Source organism: Hakea prostrata, chromosome 4 (assembly GCF_041222555.1).
Source record: "Hakea prostrata isolate BN-2017 chromosome 4, UWA_Hpros_2, whole genome shotgun sequence".
Taxonomy (NCBI): Eukaryota; Viridiplantae; Streptophyta; class Magnoliopsida; order Proteales; family Proteaceae; genus Hakea; species Hakea prostrata.
In genome coordinates, this window is record NC_142603.1 from 38,716,140 (window position 1) to 38,741,288 (window position 25,149).

General features: G+C 39.6%; 1 protein-coding gene across 3 annotated transcripts; it reads left to right on the forward strand.

Moving 5' to 3' along the window:
* Nucleotides 1–1,270: 1,270 nt before the first annotated feature.
* PAP28 (purple acid phosphatase 28) lies at nucleotides 1,271–8,327 on the forward strand. 3 transcript variants are annotated; one of them, XM_089152955.1, is made up of 4 exons: nucleotides 1,271–1,721; nucleotides 1,816–1,963; nucleotides 6,900–7,324; nucleotides 7,521–8,327. In XM_089152955.1, the coding sequence occupies exons 1-4, from the start codon at nucleotides 1,533–1,535 to the stop codon at nucleotides 7,977–7,979; spliced, it is 1,221 nt and encodes a 406-aa protein (XP_089009081.1). In that variant the 5' UTR covers nucleotides 1,271–1,532; the 3' UTR covers nucleotides 7,980–8,327. The 3 variants fall into 3 exon arrangements, with proteins under 3 accessions (XP_089009081.1, XP_089009082.1, XP_089009083.1); XM_089152956.1 differs by having other exon boundaries at nucleotides 7,524–8,327; XM_089152957.1 differs by having other exon boundaries at nucleotides 7,509–7,589.
* The last annotated feature ends 16,822 nt before the right edge of the window (nucleotides 8,328–25,149 follow it).

The following is a 25,149-nucleotide window of genomic DNA, read 5'->3' on the forward strand; positions in this document are numbered from 1 at the left end:
TTCCATCGTTAAGAGTCCTCTGCCGAGCATAATTTTTAACACAATTCAGTTCATAGGTATTACTTTTAAACCTAATTGTGAAGTAATATTTTAATACATTTTATAGACTAAAAAATTATATTTTAATGCATCTTATAAAAAAATCATATTTAATGCATAATTATACCTATACGTTTTGTGAAAGTTAGACTATTAGCCGGTTAAATCCGAAATCATGGTTATCAAATACTTTGTTAGATGATTAAGCTTAAATTCAGTTAATCAAAACTTTAATTTTCAAACTCAGATCAACCAAACAGTTTTTCTATTGTAAATAACCAGATTTACTTGAACCTAAATCGCAAATCGAAGCCCAGATTCTCCGACAACCAAACGCTTACTCAGTTACACGTCCTCAAATCAGGAGGTATACACCATGACAAGTGTACTAATTTAATCATTTACTGCCAATAAACGTTATTGCCAATGAAAGGATAAAGAACATCACCTCTCAATAAAGAGATTGTGGGTTCAATCTTTATGGGCGGTATTTATAATTAGACCTGTAAATGGATAGTCAAAATCTGCCTTCGAATTCACATTCATATTCGTTTAAGGGTATCTCTATCCGAATACTCGTATCCATCAGTTAAGCAACTGGATTCGGATTCGAATAATTGTTTATCGGATCGGATTATATTCAAATAAAAAATTATTCAGGTTAGAGTAAAGTATTAAACATTTTTCACAAAAAAAAGACTGAGAATCGGATTCAGATATGGGTAATCGGAAATTGTAAATTGAAAATAAAAAATAAAAAAAATTTGACAATCACCAATCAATAATCGGATAGTTTATCGGATCGGATTATTATCTGATATCCGATAAAGTTCCGGATTTGAATTCGGATGTCTTCTCTAAATTTCTGGATTCGGATTCGGATTCGATTTTGTTAATCGAATTCGAATTCAAAATACTGATGTATCTGAGCCAAATCCGATCCGATCCGTTTACAGGTCTATTTGTAATATCCTCATCTCCAATTTCCCTATATATAAAGCATCTTTATTTAAAATAAATAAAAATTTTTAATCATTTATGGATAAAAAAGAATAATCAGTAAAAGTTCAGTTTTTTAAGGAAATCGGATATTAAATTTTTAACAGAAATTAACAGAAAAGTTCTAAAAAAGTGAAAGTTCAGGAGAGTGCTAATAATTAAACTGCAGTTTGCGAAGTGTTAGAATTATTTTCCAAAATTAAAAATAAGAAAAACAAATAAACAAAAACATCTCAAGCTCATTGGACAAGGAATACAGAACTGATGATGCGTTGTCTGTGTCAGACCATTCTCTACCAGCTAGAAACGGAGGAAGAAAATGGAAGATGGAAGAGAAGCAAAATAACAACAGCAGAAGCGAAGGGAAATTGGGGAGGCGTTGAAGGGCATAGATACACCACCGAGAAGAATCTAACACTGCAAATTCTAGTTTTTGGTTTGAAACTGATCTCGTTGAACCAAAGGGAATTGCAGGCTTCATTACCTCTCCAGAGATGGAGGGTACTGCCACAGAAAAATGGCTGATCCTCCCTTTCTTCATCGCATTCCTTTCCGCGATTCTCTACCTTCTTCAAACCCAAATTCTTGGTAATTTGATGGTGGGTAACACAGAACCAAAGATCAAGAGAAAACCTGATCTTCCTCTGAGATTCAACTCTAATGGCTCCTTCAAGATCCTACAGGTCCGTTAGTTTTCTTTTTAACATTGAAGCTTTAGTTCTTATATGTTCTAATGAAGTGGGTTTTTTTTCTCTCTTTTTGTTGGGGATTTTATAGGTTGCGGATATGCATTTTGGGAATGGAATCGTGACCAGATGTAGAGACGTGTTGCCATCGGAGTTTGAGTTCTGTACTGATCTAAATACAACTCAGTTCCTTCGGAGAATGATTAAAGCTGAAAAGCCGGATCTTATCGTTTTTACAGGTGTGATTTTGTATTTTATTCTGATCAAATTCATGAATCATACACAGATTGGATGAAAGAGTATAGAACTTCTTGTTTGAGATCTCAGGACTCGTTCCAAATAAGCTTGGAATTTTCTGTGGTATGGTTCTTTTATTATGATATAATTTAGGAAATCATATTGAGCTTGGGTAAAGTAGCTTAGAATTCCTTGTTTTTGGGATTGATACTTGTTCCTACTTAGCTTGAAGTTCTCGGTGATGCTTCTCTTCTGCTCCTTTTTTGTTTTTGTTTTTATTTTTTACTTATAATTTCTCTATAGACTTTGATTTCCTTTTATTTTGTTTTTGTTATCTAAATTATGGATTTTGTTTGGTTGCAACGAGAAGTAAAGAGAACGGAAGGGGAACTTTTAGCCCAAAAAAGGGAAGTTTTGTAATCATAACCTATGTGATTTCATAAGCTACTTAAATTTCACACCATATTTAGGAATGATATATTTTACATGTGATCTTTATTTATTTGTTAAAATCAAAAGGAAATGGATGCAAAGTACTGTAGTTTGATAACCAAATATGGAATGACTTGGTGTAAGTCATGTTATCACATACAGTAATTAATACAAATGATTATGGAAGTTTTCTATTTTAAGTATGAAAAACTCATTTTCCTTCCCTTAAATTCTCTTTGCAACTAAATGAAGCTGCAGTTTTTTTCTTTTTGGTTGAAGCCTAAGGAGTTAGATTCCTTTTGTGTTTATTTGAGTACTTTCCAGATCAATTGCTTCTTTTGTTTTATGTGTAGTGATCTTCTCCAAATGCTTTTGAAGAAGCTGCAACACAGGAATCCATGACCAGAAATAAATAGAGAGACTTCAAGCTGTGCTTGTTTGACAAGAAATCGATAAAAATGACAAGAGAAAACCACTTCACCGTAGTTATGTTTTGTGGATTGGAAATTTCATGTGTTTGGTTTGATAGAGATTCTTCTGATGGTTTTTAAATTTTGTCTTCAATTTTGGGAAAAACTCTCCCTCAATAGTTATGAGCTAATATTAAATTACACCCAATATCTTTACCTTAAGGCTATATTTATAACCAAACCTTGATTCCCTTCCTTCTTGTGATACTAATCTCAAGCGGGTGCTTGTATTGAGTTGAACACCTCGTGACCCACACTGATTCTGTACCCAATGGGCTAATTAAATTAGTTGCACACTAGTGCTGTTATTTGGTGATAGCTGAAAACCTGTAAATTATAGAAAACATTACATGTAGGTCCTTCTATTTTACAGCATCTCATAATGAACCTCATGGCATGGAATTAAATTTTTATCACTATCCTTGTTCATGGAACTACTACATTAAGGCTCCTGATAAAAAACTGTTGGAGTAAGATTGCATAGGAAATCCACCCCCCACCCCCCCCCCCCCCCCCCCCCCCACCCCAACCCCCCACCCCCCCACCCCAAACAAAAAAGAAAACCTTACGGCATTGGGTATGCCCTCATCTTAAAACAATATAGAACTAGAGGACAGAATATTACAAAAAGCTATATATTGGAGGTTTAGATTCAAACAGAACAAGTATTTGATATATGCTATTCTTTGAATTGGTGACTGTCCTACTCTCCCATTTGGTTTATATTGTTTCTAGAAGATATAATATTGGCTACAAGTAATTAAACTACTCTCAGTTTAGAGAAATGTTGTTGTTTTCTAAGAAGTTTGATTGGTCAAATACTTCTATTTTCACATGGAACTATTAGTATTAGGTAGAACATGCTATCTTTAGGAAAGTTGAAAGTTCACCTACCACTAAATGTCCAATTTTTGTTTTTGAACTGGGGATTTGCTTATTTGTTAATAATATCTTTAGTAAATGAAATCATTTATTTAAATAATATTTGGCATAAATAACAGCCAAGGTATTCAATATCACAGAGGTGTCAACTGCCTAGACCTCAAAATGTTTGCGTACCTTGATGGTGCCTTGAGAACTATGTTTCACCCTTCAGGAAGGATCTTTGTTAGTTAACAATTACATGGATTAGTTTGATGATCTAATTGCTCATACAGGCTTGACCAGGAGCATAACCAGCTAATTTCGCTCAACAAATTGGAATTGTTGTCTGAGATCAGACATTGATTGGGAGAGAGCAGCAATGGTAGTTTCATTGGCTGCTTTGAGAAGCTATTTTAGCAGATGATTTGCCTAAGATGACAGCCATTGACACCCAAAATCTGGAAACAGTGGACAAAAGTTTCCAGCCATTCAACTTGTTGGTTTCACAGAGTAACACCCTCAATAGTGAATAAGGATAAAACATTAATCTCTGACACCATTTGAAAAAGATTCTATAACAGCAAGATAGCATTTGCTAATTTCTGTCAGCACTGTTGTAACAGAAACTCTATTCTTGCTGCTGTTGAAGCCAACCTGGAGGTTCATTTTTATGATCCTCAAGAATATGGTACTGCTGACAATGCAGGCAGAAGCAATAGTGCTGATATTGTAGATACTGGAAATGATGATGATGACAGTATTGGCAGAACCCAAGAGCTCGCTGCTGTGAAGCATGAAGTGGAGGTTAAGACTGAAGAAGACTATGGGCATGTCAACCAATTGCACTTTCTGTTTAGAGGTTGAGCATGTTATGTTATTCCATCCAGTTCTTTGAGCGATGAAACCACGTCTTTTACTATGTGTAGATTGTAGGAGAAAGCTGTCCAGATTTCCTTCTATCATCAAGCCTGTGCTTGTGGGCCTATGTGTTGATTTATCAAGGCCACATATCAAGCACATATACCAGTACAGATTCTGACCCATTTTTGCCATCAAACAGCTGTCTTTAAATAAGAAATTCTCTTCCGATTTAATGGGCTAAAAGATGCCTTGTGTGGAGGTTTTTTTTTTGAAGTACAGGCTCTAGAAAATATAGACAGATCGTCTTTTGAGATATAAAACTGTCAATATAGCTACTGTTTTATAAGCCTCATTTGATTGTTTAGTTATTAACCAAGTTAAATAAGTTAGATTCTATTTTGAGTTGTTATAGTAGATTTAGCTTGGTTTCTCTTCTGGATTGTAATCTGAACATCTCCATGCAAGGAAGTGATTTAGTTGATGTTATGAAGGTAGTCAATAAAGGACTGGGGCTCCCTATAACTCCAATGTCTTGATGATTAACAAGAGAATTAATTGTTAACCATGTCAGAGGCCTAGGTTGAGTGGGAGGCTATTTCTCCCCTTTCTTCCATTATGGATGGATACCTATTTTACATTATGCAGAATCTGCGACTATCAATCATCAGAAAAGCAGCTGAAGTTACAGTGCACAGGGCTTGAGTTTGTACATGTTGTGAATAGCACATCATGACCAGTGGAAACCAGATATAGAGATCATTTTCCAATCCTTGTGGCTTACTGCTGTGAAGAATTCTTCAGAGATTTTTGGGGGCCGGAACTCTAAATCCAACCATCATCACGGGCCCTTCTTAGGGCAAGCCTTCAATATTAGTAGAACCTCCATCTGATGGCTGCATAAACTGATCTGTCTTGTCATCCGGCCAGCAGATACTTCTCTAGTTATCACACTGGTGTTCCAACATATTTCTTACTAAGTCTGTATTTCTATAATGATCTGATGGCTAGTAGTTTCGGTGACTAGCAATTGTTAGGAGGCTTTCTAATTTGAAACATTCTACCATATCTGAGCACTAACATCTTTGATTTAGTATGCAATTCTAAGGTAGTGAGGTCATCCCCTTTTGACATATGTGAGATGAGAAGGTCATTTCACTGCAGAGAAGCTTAATTGCTATTTCTGAGATCTGTTGAACTTCTGGTTATTTAACTAGTTAATCTATCCTCCAATCAACCTGGACTGATTCTGCTTAGTTCTCTTATAGCTGGATATCATATTGAAGCATTGTTGGGTATTACTGAGGGCTGTATTTGTTAAATATTGTATTGCAACTGTCAAGAGCTTCTGTTATTTAGCACCGCTAGAACAGATGAAATGTGATACTATTGACATGATCGAAGATCCTGCTGTTTGGTCTTTAGTTGTCTATTATGATGTAGCTTTATATTAGACAATGCATCTTCAATTTCGTATTTTACATACAGAACTTGGAAAGGGATGGAAGATATATTTTCTTAGGTTGATGCAGATAAAACACAATTGGCCTTCTTATAATGGAAACCAGCTTTGGGTTCAGTTATGTATATGTAGAATCTCTTCATCTTTTTTGGACCTGTAATTTGGGTGGAAGCGAGGGTTACTATTTCAGTTTCTATCAGGATTAACTGGATTTGTATTTGCTTTATATCTTTAGAAGCTGTCTTTGCTCAACCATTGGAAAACAATTATAGTGTGGATATTTGCTTTTATTCTCCCTAGATCTTTTATGAGTGATACCTTCCACTAGATTGAAGAGTTCAATTTTTGGAACCCTTTAAAACCCAACCCCTCCTACCTTGAAAGGGAAAAGAAACATTTGTTTTGTCTCCCAGTTACCCTTCTATTTTTTTCCTGTGCTCAAATGTTGGAAACCAATTGGAGTGTGGATATTTTGCTTTATTTTCCATGGATCATTGAAAGTATTTTCTCTAGGTAGGATTGAAGAACTCAATTTTTAGAATCTTTTAACCCAACCCATGCTCTTTTTAAGCAAAGAGTAGACAGAAAGAAAAAAGGGGGGGGGGGGAAGGAACTCGGCATCTCTCATTGTGTTAACTACTTTCGCTAGGATTGAAGAACTTGATTTTTAGAATCTTTAACCCAACCCATGCTTTTTTTAAGGGTAGAGTAGACAGAAAAAGAAAAAAGGGGGGGCGGGTGGAGGAACTTGGCATCTCTCATTGTGTTAACTACTTTCTTGTTCATTTTTTTCCAATCTTCTTTTTCTGGAGAAATCCCTAAAAGCACCTTTTGTTAATTTTTGTCATCCAGGAGACAATATATTTGGGTCCAGTGCAACAGATGCTGCTGAATCTTTAGCCAGGGCTGTCAGTCCTGCCTTGGAGTACAGAGTTCCTTGGGCAGCAATTTTGGGTAACCATGACCAAGAATCTACCATGAGCCGGGAGGAACTGATGTCATTTATTTCACTAATGGATTATTCGGTCTCTCAGGTCAATCCATTTATGAGTGACTCTGCTGATGGTGTTGAAAGAAGCACAATAACTATTGATGGGTTTGGGAACTATAATCTCAGAATTCTAGGAGCTTTTGGGTCTGACCTGGCCAATACCAGTATCTTGAATCTCTTATTTCTGGACAGTGGAGACAGGGCTACTGTCAATGGTGTTCGAACTTATGACTGGATCAAGGAATCTCAGCTCCATTGGCTTCATAACTTTTCTGAGGGCATAAAGGTATAACACGGTATGACATGGAGCATTGAGATTTTTCTGTTAGAAGTGCATGATCATATACTCAAGCATATTTATATTCTGAATGTTTGCCTATATACAACTGTGATCTCTGCCATTGAAATTTATTTATTTTTTTCCTTAACTGTTTTTTATTCTACATTTGGATAATATTAACATGTTGCAGGTTGCACACTAGCAGGGAAACAGATTGGAACAAGAGGCACAGTATGGCATCAAATTGGGTCCTACACCGGCACTCACATTCTTCCACATTCCAATCCCAGAAATTCGGCAGCTCTGGTATAAGAAGATTGTAGGCCAGTTTCAGGAGGCAGTGGCTTGTTCTGCTGTCAACTCTGGTGTCTTGTCAACCCTTGTATCCGTGGGAGATGTGAAGGCTGTCTTCATCGGCCATGATCATACAAACGACTTCTGCGGGGAGCTTGAAGGTATATGGTTTTGCTATGGTGGGGGTTTTGGATACCATGGTTATGGTAAAGCAGGTTGGCCTAGAAGAGCAAGGATAGTTCTGGCTGAGCTAGGAAAGGGGGACAAGACTTGGACGGGAGTCGAGCAGATCAAGACTTGGAAGTGTCTTGATGATGAAAATCTGACCAAGATTGATGAGCAAGTTTTGTGGCACCGAAAGTTATAGAGGTGATCAAAAACAAGAGCATGATAACCACTTGCTGCATTCAACTTTCATGTACATGTTTAGTGACTAGAAATTATTGGTGGTCCAAAGTTTCTTTTGGATTGGAAGTCAAACTTATTTCTTCTTTGCTTATGTTGTAAATTTTGTATGATCTCTTGTTCTTTCAGATTGTGTTGGACTCAGTTTACACGGCAGGATTAAAATTCTATACGGGTGTCTAGATTGGTTTTTATCGACCCCAAAACCCATAGCATGTTGAATCAACTGAAACAGGCTGAAATACCAAAAATTGGATCAAAGTGAAGGAGTTGGAGCCAATACAATCCCAGACTGTTGGACTTATTGCATTTTAACAGTTTAATAATCTAATGTTGTAGTATTTTTAATATAATAAATATTTGTTTTTATTGGATTTATAAGTGCATAAAATTTTCTTTTATTTATTTTAGAAAAATGTTCTTTATTTAGTCACACATTGGAAATTGGGAAGACAGAATTCAAGTTAATTAATAGGTGCTGCCTATTAACTATGATTTATAATAAAAAGGCACGCCAATGCGTGTGCAGTGTACGAGCGAGGATAGTGTACGGTCCGAGCTTGCGAATGTGCAGGCATTTCAATGCCCATAAATGTCATCTTGCTTCTCAATGGCAAAAAATAAGAAGAATTTGAAATTTTCTCTGTATTGAAGTTTTGTCTGTGCTTGCAAACTTGGGGAAAACAACTTTGAGTTGGCTTCTTTGTATCCTGGGAGACGGTTCGCCAATACCTCATAGCACCTTTCGTGGGGCGAATTACATTTTAAGGACAACGACTATAGTAGCATGCCTAGAAGTTCCAGCTTTCACACTGTGATCTCGTGTTTCTGATACTTGTAAACTTTTACAGTTACAAGGTTAGTTTCATTGAATTTACACTTTCTTTACTAGTTCCCTGACCAGGCGAAGGAGATGATGGTCAGTAAAGGGAGCTATGTAACTTTTCCACCAATTTCATTTATCAGATTTGAGCAAAATTATTCTCCAAACTTTTCTGATACGATTTTGGTTTTCAAAATTCAAACGTGTGCATATGTTTGATAGATTTCCTGAGCAATGTGGATCTATTGGCCTTTCTATCTGCAGTGGATGTTGGGAGTGCCTTGAGACCTCTTTGGGAACTCCAATGGATCATCTCCTTCGTGATAAAAGTATGAATATGGTGCGTGAAGCTCACTTCTACAAGTGGATATGATCTACTACCAGTCGAAGGTATGCTCTATATAAGACATCACCTACCCACAAGGTAGAGGACGGACGAAAACACTCAGATGCTTACTATCTAAATCGCATTCCTGTTATTCATTCCTTAGCTCTGTGCTCTAGCAGAGCCGTTTGTGATTAAGTTCATCAACTGACTTAGCCTTCGGAGGTGGACTCCCGCCCCCAGCGGTCGGGCCACATCTGACGCTTTATTTTGCAGGTCATTCTCAGGAGATCTAAGGGCTGAGCAGATTTTGGACACATCATTTGGCGCCGTCTGTGGGAAACGTTTCAAAAAGCTATGGTGACTAGATCAGCGGCAGCAGCAACAGATGCTGCACAACGAGATGCTGGCTTTCAAATTCCTAGAGTAAACAATCCGAATATTCCTCAAGGAAGTCGACCGCTCGAAGTAGATGGTGGTCAAGGAGGTAATAATCCTCCAGATTCACTCCAGTATCAACTGGATCAACTAAAACTCCAGATGTTGGAGGTAAGTCAGGCACTCCGTGCGCTGACTAGACAGGTGGTAATACCACAAGAGCCCGACCATCGTGATGCAGGAAGGCGTGCATCACAGCGGGATCGAAGACTGATGGATGAACAGAATATCGGTCAAAACTTCCGGGAAGGCGACCGAGTACCTAGGAGAACTGAAAATCTCCCTAGGCGTGACGATTGGTTCGACGGACCGCAAGGGAGTACTACCGATTCGAATACAAGGTTGGTTACAGGAGTGAGAACTCACTCACCAACTGTTAGATGCGTTGTTTGTGATGATGATCGTGTTGTTCGTGATGATGATCATGTTGTTCGTGATAATGATCGTGTAGTTCGTGATAATGATCGTGTTGTTCGAGGCCATGATCGTGTTGTTGAAGATCGGTTAGCACATATTGGTCAAGAATTGTCTAATATCAATCAAAAGCTCGGGCAATTGGCGAGAGGAAGGATAACTGACGATATCTATTCGGTTATTCGAAAAACTCCATTTGCCGAGCCCATTGCTGGATATCAATTTCCTCACAATTTCCGTTTGCCAACTTTTTCCACATTCGATGGCTCTGGAGATCCCACGGCCCACATCAGTTATTATCAGCAGACTATGGCAGTTGCAGATAATTCTGATGAAATTCTTTGCAGGGTCTTTGGTTCATCTTTAACTGGAGCAGCGACAAAATGGTTCTCAAACCTCCCCTCAGGAAGGATCGTGAATTTCAACGAGTTGGCACGCAAATTCATAGGGCAATTCCAAAGTGGAATCCAGATTAAAAAGACCGAGGAAACCTTGTTTACTATTAGACAAGGGAAGAATGAATCAATTCGGGAATACTTGAAAAGATTCAACAGGGTTACAATGGAGATAGAGAATCTAGATGAGCAAGTAGCTAAAACTGCTTTGTTCATTGGACTCATTAATCGATGACTCTTGGAGTTATTACTTTAAGACATGCCTACAACTTATGTTGAATTGGTATAGAGATGCCAAAAGCAAGGCGAAGTCACGGAAATCTAAGACGCCCGCCAGGGGGACAATAAAGCCTCTGCGAAAGAGCAGAAGGCTCCTGAAAACAAGCAGAAGCCGACCAAAGCCTCATCAGGCGTGATCGAATATTCTGCGAGGCAGAATATTCGTGATCGAGTTGGAAAGCCTCATCAGGTGTGGCGGTAGAGATCTCTCGACCAAAGTGAGTATACTCCATTAAATACTCCTCGGGCTAATATTTTAAACATTATCAAGAAACGGAATATCTTGAAGTGGCCTCCGAAGCTTCCTACTAAACCTGGGGAGCAGGATCGAGAAAGGTATTTCCGTTTCCACAAGGATTACGGTCATTATACCAATGATTGCAGACATTTAAAGGCGGATATTGAAAGATTGATATCCCAGGGACATTTGTTCAAGTTCATCAGTAGAAGACGAGAGGAACCACGCGATGCAGCAGTAAAGAGGGACCATTCGGTTAGCCCAGATCAACCAAAGGAGGCTCCTAAATCTAAGAAGGGTAAGGAGGTGATTGATGCTACTCGGTCACCGATCCTTACAATCTTTGGAGGTCCCGAGCCTGAATCACTTTGGAAGCTGAAAGCGAAATCCAAAGTTGTTGGGACCGGAGAGACACAAAAGCGTAAAAGGCCAAATGGTGAGGGTTCGATCACCTTTGGCCACCATTTGGCGAAGAAGATGAAAGAGGTGTTTGTTTACCTCATGATGACGCCATAGTCATCAAGGTAGAGATTGCACGCCGAGAAGTACACAGGGTGTTAGTTGACACCGGGTCTGCTGCAAACCTATTATCTTATGCAGCCTATCAGAAACTTAAGGTGGATGAAGACTTGATGGAGCCGTCATCCACACATCTATATGGCTTTGCAGGATCATCTGGTGGTTCGGGATCTCCCTACTTACAATGTAATCCTTGGGAGACCATCTTTGTCGAAGTTAGGTGCTATCGTTTCAACGAAGCACCTCAAAATAAAATTCCCGACTGAGATGGGAGTCGGTCAAGTTTCATCTGACCAGAGAATTTCTCGGCAATGTTATGTTGCATATCTGAAAGACAAGGAAGGCCCGAGGAAGGTAACGGCGTTACCAATTGAAGTACGAGATGATCGGGACGAAACAGAAATGCAAAGGCCCGAGCTAGTAGAAAAACTGGAGCAAATCCAGTTGTATCCCGATGATGAAAAAAGAGTTACTTATATCGGGTCTGAGCAGCTAGAAGAATTCAAAGGGGAGTTGAAGTCTTTTCTTCAACAAAATAGTGACATGTTCGCGTGGTCTACACATGCCAGGAATTGATCGGCATGTTGCAGAGCACAAACTTTGGATAGATCCAAAGGTGAAACCAGTTATCAAAAAAGGGAGAAATTTCTCCATGGAAAAATACGAAGCCGTTCGGGGCGAAGTTGAAAAATTGAAGAGTTCTGGTTTCATCAAACCAATTGAATGGCCAACGTGGTGATGGTCAAAAAGGCAAACGAGAAATGGAGGATGTGTACAGATTACACATATCTCAACAAGGCTTGCCCTAAAGATTGTTACCCGTTGCCTAGGATTGATCTGTTGATAGATGCAACTGCAGGATATGAAACCTTGAGTTTCATGGATGCCTACTCAGGATATAATTAGATCCTCATGAACAAGGAGGACGAAAAGTTTATGGCTTTCATGACTGATCATGAAAGTTTTTATTATAAAGTCATGCCATTCAACCTGAAGAATGCAGGAGCTACTTATCAGAGGGCCGTCAACAAAATTTTCAAAGACTTGATCAGGAAAAATGTCGAAGCTTATGTTGACGATATACTAGTAAAGAGCATTGCAAGGGCAAAATGTAAAACCCAGCCCTAACCTTGACCCGGAAACCTTGTTATTTGTAGGTCCAGTGACCCGAAGTAAAGTAAGAAGTCAGCTTTGGGCCATCCCAGTGGAGGACTTGGTGTCTGGATTTGAATCCATAAGAGTTGATGATGAAGTTCTATTTATGGAAACTGAATCTTGATGAAGATCGGATTAGTTGATGGACTTGGAGTGCTCTCTATCATTGTTTGAAGGCATTTCTACCTATTAGGTAAGTCACTTGATATGTGTGCAAAACCCCTTCAGGATTGGATTTGATCTGGGTCTTCAATTCCCCGGTGGAATTGCTTTGTCTGCATTGGTCGACGATTGGTCGACTGGACTAGTCGACCAATCCACTCGACCAATGGGTGCTGTCTTTGGCAATTAGGTCTTGCTTGCTCTATTTAAGTCCAATCTCGAGTCTACTTCGTATTTGCTGCCTCCAAACTCTTTGGAACGAACCAAAGACCTCTGCAAGTCATCTCCCTTGCATCCTTGGTGATTTTCTTGACGGATCTTCGTCAAAACTCTTCCTTTGCATCAAAGGTATGTCTACACTCTCTTCTTCTCCTCCATCTCTGTTTTTCTTTCCTTTTTGAGTTGAGACAGTAGAGGAGATGCTGCATTCTCTGTTGCAAACATCTCTGGACTTGTCTCTCATGATCATCCTAAGGATTAATGGCTAAAACAATGATCTTAACCATGATCATTGCAAGCTTTTGAAGGAATCATGATCAAACCATGATCTAGTCTTTGTTTAACTTCTGATTTGAATTCCGATCTCCTTGGATCTTCTATATTGATCATGTTAGTAGTCAATTGCTGTGTTTTCTTTTCATGATCCATGATCTATCAATCTCTAGTTGTTTCTCTTCTACCATACCATGTTTTCTTCATGAATCATGATAGTTACATGTATGGTAGGTTTTGTTTCCTTATTTAGATTTATGCTTTTAAGCCTATTTCCTTGAAGATCTAAGTATGCTTTTCATGATACCTTTACCCGAATCAATGATTCATTCTCCTATTGTTCTTGTCTTTGATTTCTATCTTGAATTCTTCAAGATCCATGATTGATCTAATTATGGTAACTTTTTGTTTCCTAATTTGGATCTTGATGGCTTGATTCGATTAGTGTTTTGAGGTCCCCTATATGTTAGGATACTACTGATGTAGTTTACCCCTTGATTAGTACCCTTTTGAACCACCAAATTCGGATTTTATATCTCAAAACTCCGATTTTTAGGCTATCGCTCATCGCTTGGTCGATCGATTGGTCGACCGGACCAGTCGACCAATCCACTCGACCAATGAGTACAGACAACTCCGGGATTGGTCTGTGTTGGATGTTTTGGTATCTTTTCTGTAGGGATCTTTCCTAATATGTTGTATACACTTGTTTAGGACCTTCTTCTCAAGTTTGCCAAGATCTTACTTGATTTCTTAGGATTCCTTTGCGAGTTATAAAAGGTAAGGATGTTTACTTCTTTAACAACATAGATAGCATGAATCTAGTTTCTATATTTGAATATCATTGATTTGTTTCCTTAATTAGATTCTTACAATGATATATTACTGTTGCATAATCTTGATTACAGTAGCAGTACTTGTTTATGATTAATTGATTCATGAATGATTTACTTACCAATTATATACAAGTTGATTGTAATTATTGATTTCTTTCCATATATGAAGTTACCATATATGTGATGATATGAATTGATGCATGTGTATGCTTAAGTATGGTTTGGAAAGGAGAGGTGTCCTTTTGACACTTCTGTCCTTGGACTACTACGGGAATATTATGGGATGTTTCCGGAGAGGCCCTCTGGACACCTTCCTAAACTGTTGGATGACATATCTAGGATTGTCTAGTAGTGTTTGGCTAGGATGTCCTATTATGTCAGACCCTAATCGGAGGGGTATTGAGACCGAACGACCCGTGGTAGCAATGGGGATTCATGGGCGCTCAAGACCGGTAACCAACCCGTGAGAGGACAGGAATCACATTGTGGGGGCCATTTATTGGTAGGGTTGCATATGGATAGACTTGGGCTCACGGGCGCTTAAGACCGGTAACCAACCCGTGAGAGCTTCCCGTTTACCATATGTGGATGACCAATAGGGTTGATGAGTCCGTAGTCAGGGACTATGAGGACTCTAGTGTGAAGGATACCGGAAAGGATCGTCAGGAACGAGGAATGGATGTATCTGGATCTGACTTGATGTAACTAAGTAGAAGACTTGCATTTGGCTAGGCTTTACCTTGACATGCGCCGGTACTTAGACCAATGGTGATGTGAGAGAGTGGTGACCTATACCCCCAGCCATGGAATGTCCCAAGGGATGCCGGACCCATTACCAACTGATGATGAGTGATTGAGACCTTCCTAAAGAAGTACGGTGCTATGACTTAAAGCATGTCTGCCAATAGAGACCAACATATGTAGAGTTAGATTCATTCATTCATTGCTTGTCTCATACCATATTGCATTTATGTTTGTTCTGAAATCCTGTCATTTATGTTATTATGGATTTAACTGCCTTACTGAGTTTCTTTGAAACTCATTCCTTTATTGTACAATGTTTGTTAGACTATTCTGCAGGTACTGAATATTATGACGGCCCCTATGAAGAAGCGCAAGGAGAAGAGGCATATCTCCAGGAAGGTGATTGCGGTTACAACAATTACAATGAAGATCCCGCGAGTGGTTATGCTCTGTACAATGCTTAGTCCGACCATTGAGTGGAAGCGTCCTTGTGCTGTTTATGAGATTTATACTTATAGGGATGTTGTCTATAAAGTTGAGAACAATTTAGTTACCCATTGTACCTCCTTAGGGATTAGATTCATGTCCGCTTATTCTCTTTTAGAACTACTTTTCCGCTGGTTGTAGAGTGGGATTTTGCCTCACTTTACTTATCTGTTTTAGACACTCTGATTATATCTAGTACTCTGATTTATATATGATTCATTCTTTCCTTATTTGGATCTATGGTTTATCTTCCGCACTTTTATTATTATTGTTCATGATTATGTTATTGTTTATGTGGGAGGTTGATTACTCGATACCTGATCTTCGGGCTGTGGATCACACTCTCGGGTATGCCAGATAGGGTACCGGCTGGGAGGATGTGACACAAAACATATTGAAGATTTGACGGAGGTATTTTCAGTATTGCGAAAATACCAAATGAAGCTGAATCCGGAGAAATGTGCATTTGGAGTTTCTTCAGGAAAATTCTTGGGCTTCATGGTATCACAAAGAGGTATTGAGGCTAATCCTTCCAAAAAACGGGCTTTAATTGATATGGAAGCCCCCAAAACCGTCCAGGATGTGCAATGCTTAATGGGGAGAGTAGCCGCTTTAAACCGTTTCATCTCACAATCAGGAGAAAAGTGTCTACCTTTTTTCAAGGCCCTCAAAGTTTTGAGGGGCAGTAAGGAGGCAAAATGGACCGAGGAGTGTCAAAAAGCTTTCGAAGAACTGAAGGAGACGTTGGAAGACCATCGCTATTGTCCCGACCGGAGAAGGGAGAAGTCTTACAGCTATATTTAGCAACATCCCCTTCGGCAGTCAGCGCAGTACTCGTTCGGGAAAAGGACAAGAAGAAATGGCCAATTTATTACGTTAGCCACGTACTACTTGACGCGGAGACACGGTATTCTCAGATCGAGAAGCAGGCTCTAGCTCTTATGATAGCAGCTAGGAAACTACGGCCATATTTTCAAGCTCATTCAATCGAGGTATTTACTACTTTTCCCCTTAGTAAAGTTCTTCATAAACCTGATTTGTCTGAAAGAATGGTGGCATGGTCGATTGAACTCAGTGAGTTCCAAGTAAGCTTTAAGCCTCAAACGGCAATCAAAGCTCAAGCACTAGCCAACTTTGTAGTAGAGACTACGGCAACCATGGAAGAAGTTACCAAACCCACTATCCCGACAGTGTGGGAGGTATATGTGGATGGTTTGAGTAACAAGGATGGAGCAGGTGTCACATCCACCCAGCCGATACCCTATCTGGCATACCCGGGATGTGATCCACAGCCCCAAAGATCCATAGTCCAGGGACCACACCATCCACATCAACGATAACACAATCATGAACAATCAATATTAGACTAAACAATTGATAATAATAGAATTCAGAAATGAGATACCAAAGATAATCAGAGTACGGAAATAAATATCTTATCAGATAAAATTAAGAAGACAGTGGGCAGAATCCACCCCTTCGACCAAGCGGAAAGTGAGGTCAAAACTAGTTAATTACAAATCTCAAGTTATGAAGATAAATCAAAAGTTATTACAATTCCTCCAAGTTTAACAGACACAAAAGGAAAGGGGTGGGCAGCTACACATAAGTCTCCTCCACAATAAATAAGTTCTCTTCAAAAGTGAAGACCATAGAGATCCACATGGCTGCTCCCAAACTATCCAAGGGCTAACCCTGATACGCCAAAGGATCTTCTTTGGTATCGTCACCGAAGTCTTCATTGTAGCTAGCCTCCGGATAGTAGTATGAGGTATCCGGGTCTACCTCGGGGAACATACCATCAAAACAATCACCTGTAGAGTAGTCTAACAAAACATTGCATCAGAAAAAGGAATGAGTTCAACGGAACTTAGCAAGGTAGTTATTCCACAACACATAATCCACATGATAACCATAAAATGATGCAGATGATATGAGACATATGATGTAATATGATTCTAACCCTAAGTATGCTGGTCATCTATGGTAGACATGCTTTAAGCCGTAGCACCATACTTCTTTAGGTAGTCTCAGTCACTCATCACCGGGGGAGAATTGGGTCCTGCATCCCTCTCAGACAAATCCATGGTTGGGGTTTCGGTCACCGCTCTCTCACATCATCATTTGGTCTAAGTATTGGCGCATGTCAAGGTATAGCCTAGCCCAACGCAAGTCATCTACTTAGTCATATCATGTCAGTTCCAGATACGTCCATTCCTCCCCTCTTGGGGATCATTTCCGGTATCCTTCACACTAGAGTCATGAATATTACTCACCGGACTCATCAACCCTATTGGTCATCCACAAATAGTAGACGGGAAGCTCTCACGTCCCCTCACGGATCATTTCACCGGTCTTGAGCGCCCGTGAGCCCAAGTCTAGCCATTTGCAACCCTACCAATAAATGGCCCCTTTTGGGTATCCGCAATGCAATTCATGTCCTCTCACGGAGTGGTTACCGGTCTTGAGCGCCCACAAATCCACACTACTACCACGGGTCGTTCGGTCTCAATGCCCTTCCGAATCGGGTCTGATATGATAGGGACATCCTAGCCAAACACCACTAGACAAGTCCTATGTATGTCATCCAATAACCCGGGAAAGCGTCGATGGACATCTTTGGAGAACATCCCATACTATTCCCTCCGATGTCCAAGGACAGGAGCACCAGTAGGGTACTCCTCAATCCCAAGTTATACTTAAGCAATCACATGCCCAAGTTCATCATATTAATTCACAAGATAAAACATCATAGTAAACATTATATTCATAACATTGACATAATTCATCATATATTGAAATTGATAAACATAATAAGGCATTGTAATAAAACAAAGGTAAACACAATGCTACTATTACAAGACATATGTAGCAAGTCTAAAATGGGAAGAACATGAGACAGAGACTATGTTCACTATGTTAGGAATATCAAGTCAAAGTCACACATCTTAAGTGATTGTAGCGATAACTATCCTTACCTTGAGTTGGAGAAGAAGATGGTCCAAGATCACAAGCAAGTGGCCCAATTAGTCTTAAAACCCTAAACAAACATATATGAAGGATTAGAGAAGAAATCAGAACAATTGGAGATCGAACGAATCAAAACTAGGCAAAAGTTGTTGACAGCAACTCTGTTGGTCGATACATTGGGTTGATTGTCACATCCCGCCCCAATATCCACCCAGGGGGTACCCTATCTGGGTTACTCGGGAGTGATCCATAGCCCAACAGATCCAGTTTAGGAACGATCATATCCACTTAGCACAATAATATAATCAAAAGCAAGAACAATTTATGGTATTCAAGTAATCTAATAATAAAAATTAAGAAAGATCACGAAGGATCACAAAGAACATCAGAGTGCGGAATAACAAGTACCAAATCAAAAGACAACTGTGCGGAGGATAGATCGAAATAAGGTAAAGGTTACAACTAGATCCCCAAAGAAGGGAAATAAAAAGGTAAGCAACTAAGTTATAGTTTCTTCTAACTTATACAATGTCTCCTCAATAACATAATCATAAGAAACTAAGCCAGGCCGGATCCACTCTTGACAAATATGAGTGTTGAACTGATAACCTTCGCGATGTAGTCATTGTAGCCAAAGTGGTATGAATCACCAACTTAGTCGTCAAAGTGTTGACCGTCACAGTCAACAATATGAGTACCTGCAGAAAAGTCTAACACAATATGTTGCAAAAAGGAGTGAGTTCAAAAGAACTTAGCAAGGAAAGTTATTCCATAATACATAAGCCATATAATATCAATCATGAAATGATGCAGATGATATGAGACATAAGATGCAAATATGATTCTAACTCTAAGTATGCTGGTCTCTATGGTAGACATGCTTTAAGTCAAAGCACCATACTTCTTTAGGTAGTCTCAGTCACTCATCACCGGGGGGAATTGGGTCCTGCATCCCTCTCGGACAAATCCATGGTTGGGAGTTTCGGTCACCACTCTCTCACATCACCATTTGGTCTAAGTATTGGCGCATGTCAAGGTATAGCCTAGCCCAATGCAAGTCATCTACTTAGTCATATCATGTCAATTTTAGATACGTCCATTCCTCCCCTCTCGGGATCCTTTCCGGTATCCTTCACACTAAAGTCACGAATATTATTCACCGGACTCATCAACCCTATTGGTCATCCACAAATAGTAGACGGGAAGCTCTCACGTCCCCTTACGGATCATTTCACCGGTCTTGAGCGCCCGTGAGCCCAAGTCTAGCCATTTGCAACCCTACCAATAAATGGCCCCTTTTGGGTATCCGCAATGCAATTCATGTCCTCTCACGGAGTGGTTACCGGTCTTGAGCGCCCACAAATCCACACTACTACCACGGGTCGTTCGGTCTCAATGCCCTTCCAATTCGGGTCTGATATGACAGGGGCATCCTAGCCATACATCTAGACAAGTCCTATGTATGTCATCCAATGATCCAGGAAAGTGTCGATGGGCATCTTCGGAGAACATCCCATACTATTCCCTCCGATGTCCAAGGACAAAAGTACCAGTAGGGCACTCCCCAATCCCAAATCATACCTAAGCAATCACATGCTTATTTCCATCCATTACATATCAACAATACATTATCATATTGAAAACATGTCATAACATGTCATAATATAGTGTATAAATAAATGACAAGAATAAGTAACATGATAAACCAAGTAATTAAGCATGGTGCTACTGTCATAAGGTAACTACAGTAGTCATATGATGTTTAAAATCAACTAATAAGTTAAGTCTACTAAGTTACCAACAACAGTGTAAAAGTCATACAGTCTATGTTATATGGCAATAACCGTCCTTACCTCAATTTGTGAAGAAGATGATATGAAGTAACAAGAGAATGGTCCAATTATAGTCTTAAAGCCCTAAACAAACATATATGAAGGATTAGAGAAGAAATCAAAACAATCGGAGATCGAACGGATCAAAACTGGGCAAAAGTTGCTGACAACAACCTTGTTGGTTGATACATTGGGTTGATGGTATCGACCAATAGTATCGACCAACAAAGTCTTGGACAGCAAAATGGGATTTTTGGTTTTGGCTCAAAATTGGTCTTTCGGGTCTCGGATCGATACGAAACTTGGAGGGGATGATAGGAACAGTAGCAGGAGACTACGTAGCAAGAATTAACATGATCCAATGCTCAAATTGAAAACCCCCAATTTGAGGTCCTAGGTTCAAACATGCAAGAATCATGTTCTTCAATGAAATCAATTGCAATTGCAAGAGAACTTAGGAATTTAATCAATAGAATGATGAACAACAGAATATAGACAATTACTAACATATAATCAGACCTAATTGAAAGAGAGAATCAGATTAAGAGATGAATTCATGTTGTAAAGAAGAAGAAAATCAAAATAAGAAAGCAAGAACATCATGTATGAGAATCATAGCATGGAAAGGATAAAGAGAGGTTTAATCAAAGTAAAAGAGCTTGTAGAAGAGGTGGTTGCAAGGTTGCAGCACCTTCTTCACGAAGTCAGTAGCAAGAACAATATGAGGTAGAAGTAGATTAGAGAGAGAGTGAGAGATTACATACCATGGAGAAGAGATTAAAGAAGAGACACAATGATTCTTGAAGAAGATCAACACCCAAGCCAAGGAGGAGGCGTAGAGGAGCTTTCCCACGTTCTCAGATGTTGAAAAGAGTGAAATAATGATTTAGGTTCGAGGTTTCACTTAAAAAGGAGAAAGGAATATCCAAAAAGCACCTTTTTATTCGAATCTGGGCTTGTTGGTTGATACCTTTGGTTGATAGTATCGACCAACAGAGTCTGAACAGAATTTTCAAGAATAGTTCAGCAACTTCGAATAGGGATTCGGAAGGCTATACAAGGTCAAATTGAGTGAGGTTTTCTTCTACATGTCAATAAAGAAGTGTAGTTTCTAGAAATACCTTTGGATCAAGCATGGGAGTTCATTAGGTCCACCAACTAAGCTTACCTTCTTTAATGCTCAAGCAGGATTTTCCAGACATAGTTCAGCAACTTCGGACAGGGATTTGGGGGGCTATACGGGGTCAAATTGAGTGGGGTTTTCACCTACAAGTCCATCAAGAAGTCTAGTTTTGGGAAATACCTTTGGATTGTGCACAGGAGTTCATTAGGTATTTCAACTAATTCACCCCTCTTCGGTGCGCAGATTCAAAACTAACACTGATTCAAGTGAGGGGCATCATCGTCAATGTCCATGGGCTTGGACTCCGACACCAAATCATCAACCAAAAGGGTCACAAGGACTTTTCCCACGACTTCGGGTCATTGGACCTACAGACAAAACAAATTCCGGGCCGGGTCAGGGTAAGGATAAGGCCGGACATGGCCTCCTAAGGCTTTCAAGGATAACAACATTGAAATCAAGGTCCAACTTCAAGGTCTAACATTAAACAAGTAGTTCTTTGTCCCAAAACAAAAGGGGTATCCCAGGTTAGGTTTGGGCTGGATTTCACATTCTCCCCCCCCCCCTTAAAATAATTTTGTCCTCGAAATTGGGAGAGTACTTGGCTTCTAAGGAGATGGTGGTACTTCGCTTTTATCTTGACTTTTCTTCTCCCAAAATCTTCGGAAAACAATATAAAAATAAATCTAACATGCTTTGAAATCAAATCGGAAGTATGATTATGGCTTCTTGAAGACTTCACAAGGATCATGGCAAAGATCAATATGAAGGTCATAAAACCTTAAGAATGACAGGAGATTGTAGAAGAGATGGATGCAAGGATGCAACATCTCCTTCTAAATCTCAATCACAAAGAATAAAACATAGTAAGAGTAGATCAATACAACACAAGAGAGATTACTAACCTTTGATTGAGGGACAGGAGATGAAAAGCTTGAAGTCTTGAAACAATTAGAAGGAATATTAAATCATGAAGATCACACTTGATTTCTCTTTGAAATCATCATGTGGAGAGTTCACAAGGTTATAGGGTGTATGGAGATCCACTCTAGAATAGCAAGGATAGAAGGATCAGTCATGGGAATGACTTAAGATAACCCTCTTATCAAAGGGAAGTAGAAGGCACAAGAAGAAATAGAAGGGAGAAAATATCAAATTCGAGGTAACTTCTACCAATTGAAACTAGGCAATTCGTACGACAGAGAATAAATCGAACAATGTATATGGTAGGTATGCATTTGGCACAGCAGGAAGGTTAGGATTTGGTGGGATTTCACATCGATGGTATCGACCAACAAGTATCGACCCAAAGAGTCTCGGACAGCAAGCTAGATTTTTGGGTTTTGGCCCAAATTTGGTCTTCCGGGTCTCGGATCAATACGAAACTTGGGGAACAGTCTAAACACACTATAGAGTCCCTAATTATCAAATAATGAACATCATCCAATGGTCAAATTAGAAATCCCCAAATTGCCATATCAAGTTCAAGAGTTGGAAATCATGGCATTGGTTATTACTTGATGCAAATTGGGGAAAAACATAGTGGATTAGGTAGGGAATAACTTAGGAGCCATATTGAAATCATATGCAAGGTTTAGATTAGGTTAATCATAGGCTTCATCTCAATTTTGGTAAATAAAGTAAGTTAGTAAGCAACAAATCATGGAAATGCATAGTTAATGGTCAAGAGGTAAGTAAATCATAGCAAGATTGGGTAGAACATCAATGCATGAGGTAAAGAAAACTCATGGCAAGGTGTTTGCAAGGTTGCAGCACCTTGGCCATAGTCCAAACAGTAAAAATGAGAATAAAGATGAGTGAGAAAGAGACTAGGAGAGAGAGTCATACCTTGAGAGTAGAGTAGGAGAGTAAAAGTGAGTGGTTGGCAATGATTAGTGGGGAAGATGCTTCACCATTACCAAGGAGTTCTTGGGAGTCTCATCCACATTCTCAGGTGCCTCAATGATTAGAATAGGGTTCAAAACACGAGGATGGAATAAATAGAGTAGGGAATATTCCACAGAATCTTTAATTCGGATTCAGCAACACTGTTGGTCGATACATAAGGTCAATGGTATCGACCAAAAGTATCGACCAAAACATGTTTTTGCCATAATTTTTCAGAATAGTTCAGCAAATTTAGGTGTGGACTTGGAGGGCTATACAAGGTCAAATTGCATGGGGTTTTCTCCTATAGTTCACTCAAGAAGTCTAGTTTCGAGGAATACCTTTAAATTGTGCACCGGAGTCCGTTTGATATCTCAATTGTCTCACTCTTCATCAGTGCGCAGATTCTAACTTAACACTGATAATGTGCTCAAGGAAGGAACAACATCATGAATGTCCATAGAATGGAGTTCCGACACCACATCATCAACTAGTAGGGTCCACAAGTCCCTTATACCACCACTTCGGGTCTTTGGACCTACAAACACAACAATTTCCGGGTCGGGTCAAGGTTAGGTAAAAGTTGGATTTTACAGCAGGGGCTGGAATTCTCTTGAAAAGTCCGGCAAGATTTATTATTCGATATGCATTAAGATTTGCATTCGAGGCAAGTAATAATGAGGCAGAGTACGAGGCCCTAATAGCTGGACTTAAATTGTCAAAAGCATTGGCGATAGCAGACATAACTATTTGTAGTGACTCAGCTTATTGTCAATCAAGTACAAGGGGAGTATGGCGTTAAAGAACCCCGGTTACAAAAATATCAAGAGGTTGTGCAAGCATTGCAGAAAGAGTTCAGGAATCTAAAAGTATGTCAGATTCCAAAAAAAGAAAATACAATGGCAGATGAGCTATCCTAATTAGCCAATGCTAAAGAAAAGAATTTAGACCCTTCAGTTTACATAGAAGAGATAAAATTTCCAAGTTATCACGAGAAGGAAATTTCCTATACTGAAGTGGAGCGTTGCTGGATGGATCCAATAGTTGAATATCTGAGAGATGATAAACTATCAGAGGATCCGAAAGAGGTGAGATTAATCAAAGTGCGATTGGCGCGATTCATTATGCATAATGGAAGGCTGTACAGAAGATCTTATTCTGAACCCCTCCTGAGATGTTTGGGTCCCGAGGGATCGGAATCAGCTCGGATGAGGTGCATGAAGGAATTTGTGGTGCTCACATGGGCGGTCGGGCCCTGGCACACAAAATTATGAGGCTTGGGTTATATTGGCCTAAGCTCCAACAAGCTGCTATGGAATATGTTTGCCGGTGTAGCAACTGTCAAATCCATGCTACGGTATCTAAATGCCCAGCTGAAACCATGACTTTGATTTTAGATCCCATCCCTTTTGCGATGTGGGGAATCGATATCATGGGCAAATTTACCAAGGCGTTAGGCGGAAGAGAGTATCTTATAGTAGCAATCGACTACTTCACCAAATGGGTCGAGGCTAGCGCCCTGGCAACCATCACTGAAAGAAAAGTGGAGAAATTCGTGCTCGAGTCAATTATATATCGGTTCGGGATGCCAAAAATAATTGTTACCGATCATGGCACCCAATTCAATTGTCCACAATTTGAGCATTTTAAGGAACTTATTTGATTGAGCATCGTGTCATCAGTGGCATACCCCCAAAGTAATGGTCAAGTAGAGGTTACAAACCGAACACTACTTGAGGGAATAAAGAGAAGACTCGAAGTTGATAAAGCCTTGTGGTTCGAAGAATTGCAGAATGTACTATGGGCCTACCGAACTACGGTTCGGACACCTACAGGAGAATCTCCTTTTAAATTGGCTTATGGATCTGAAGCATTGGCACCTGTGGAAGTGATGGTTGGAACACTGCGCGACAAAGAGTTCGAAGAAAAAGCGAACGAACAAGGACTGCTTGATAGCCTTGATTTGTTGGATGAGGTTCGTGCAAAAGCAATAGCACGAACTCAACATTATCAA

What these genes read in the sequence shown, in the direction of transcription:
- PAP28 (XM_089152955.1), top strand. Translation starts at nt 1,533, where the DNA reads ATGGAGGGTACTGCCACAGAAAAATGGCTGATCCTCCCTTTCTTCATC. An exon ending in GCTCCTTCAAGATCCTACAG is followed by an intron (nt 1,722 to 1,815) that starts GTCCGTTAGTTT and finishes GGGATTTTATAG; the next exon opens with GTTGCGGATATGCATTTTGG. An exon ending in ACTTTTCTGAGGGCATAAAG is followed by an intron (nt 7,325 to 7,520) that starts GTATAACACGGT and finishes GTTGCACACTAG; the next exon opens with CAGGGAAACAGATTGGAACA.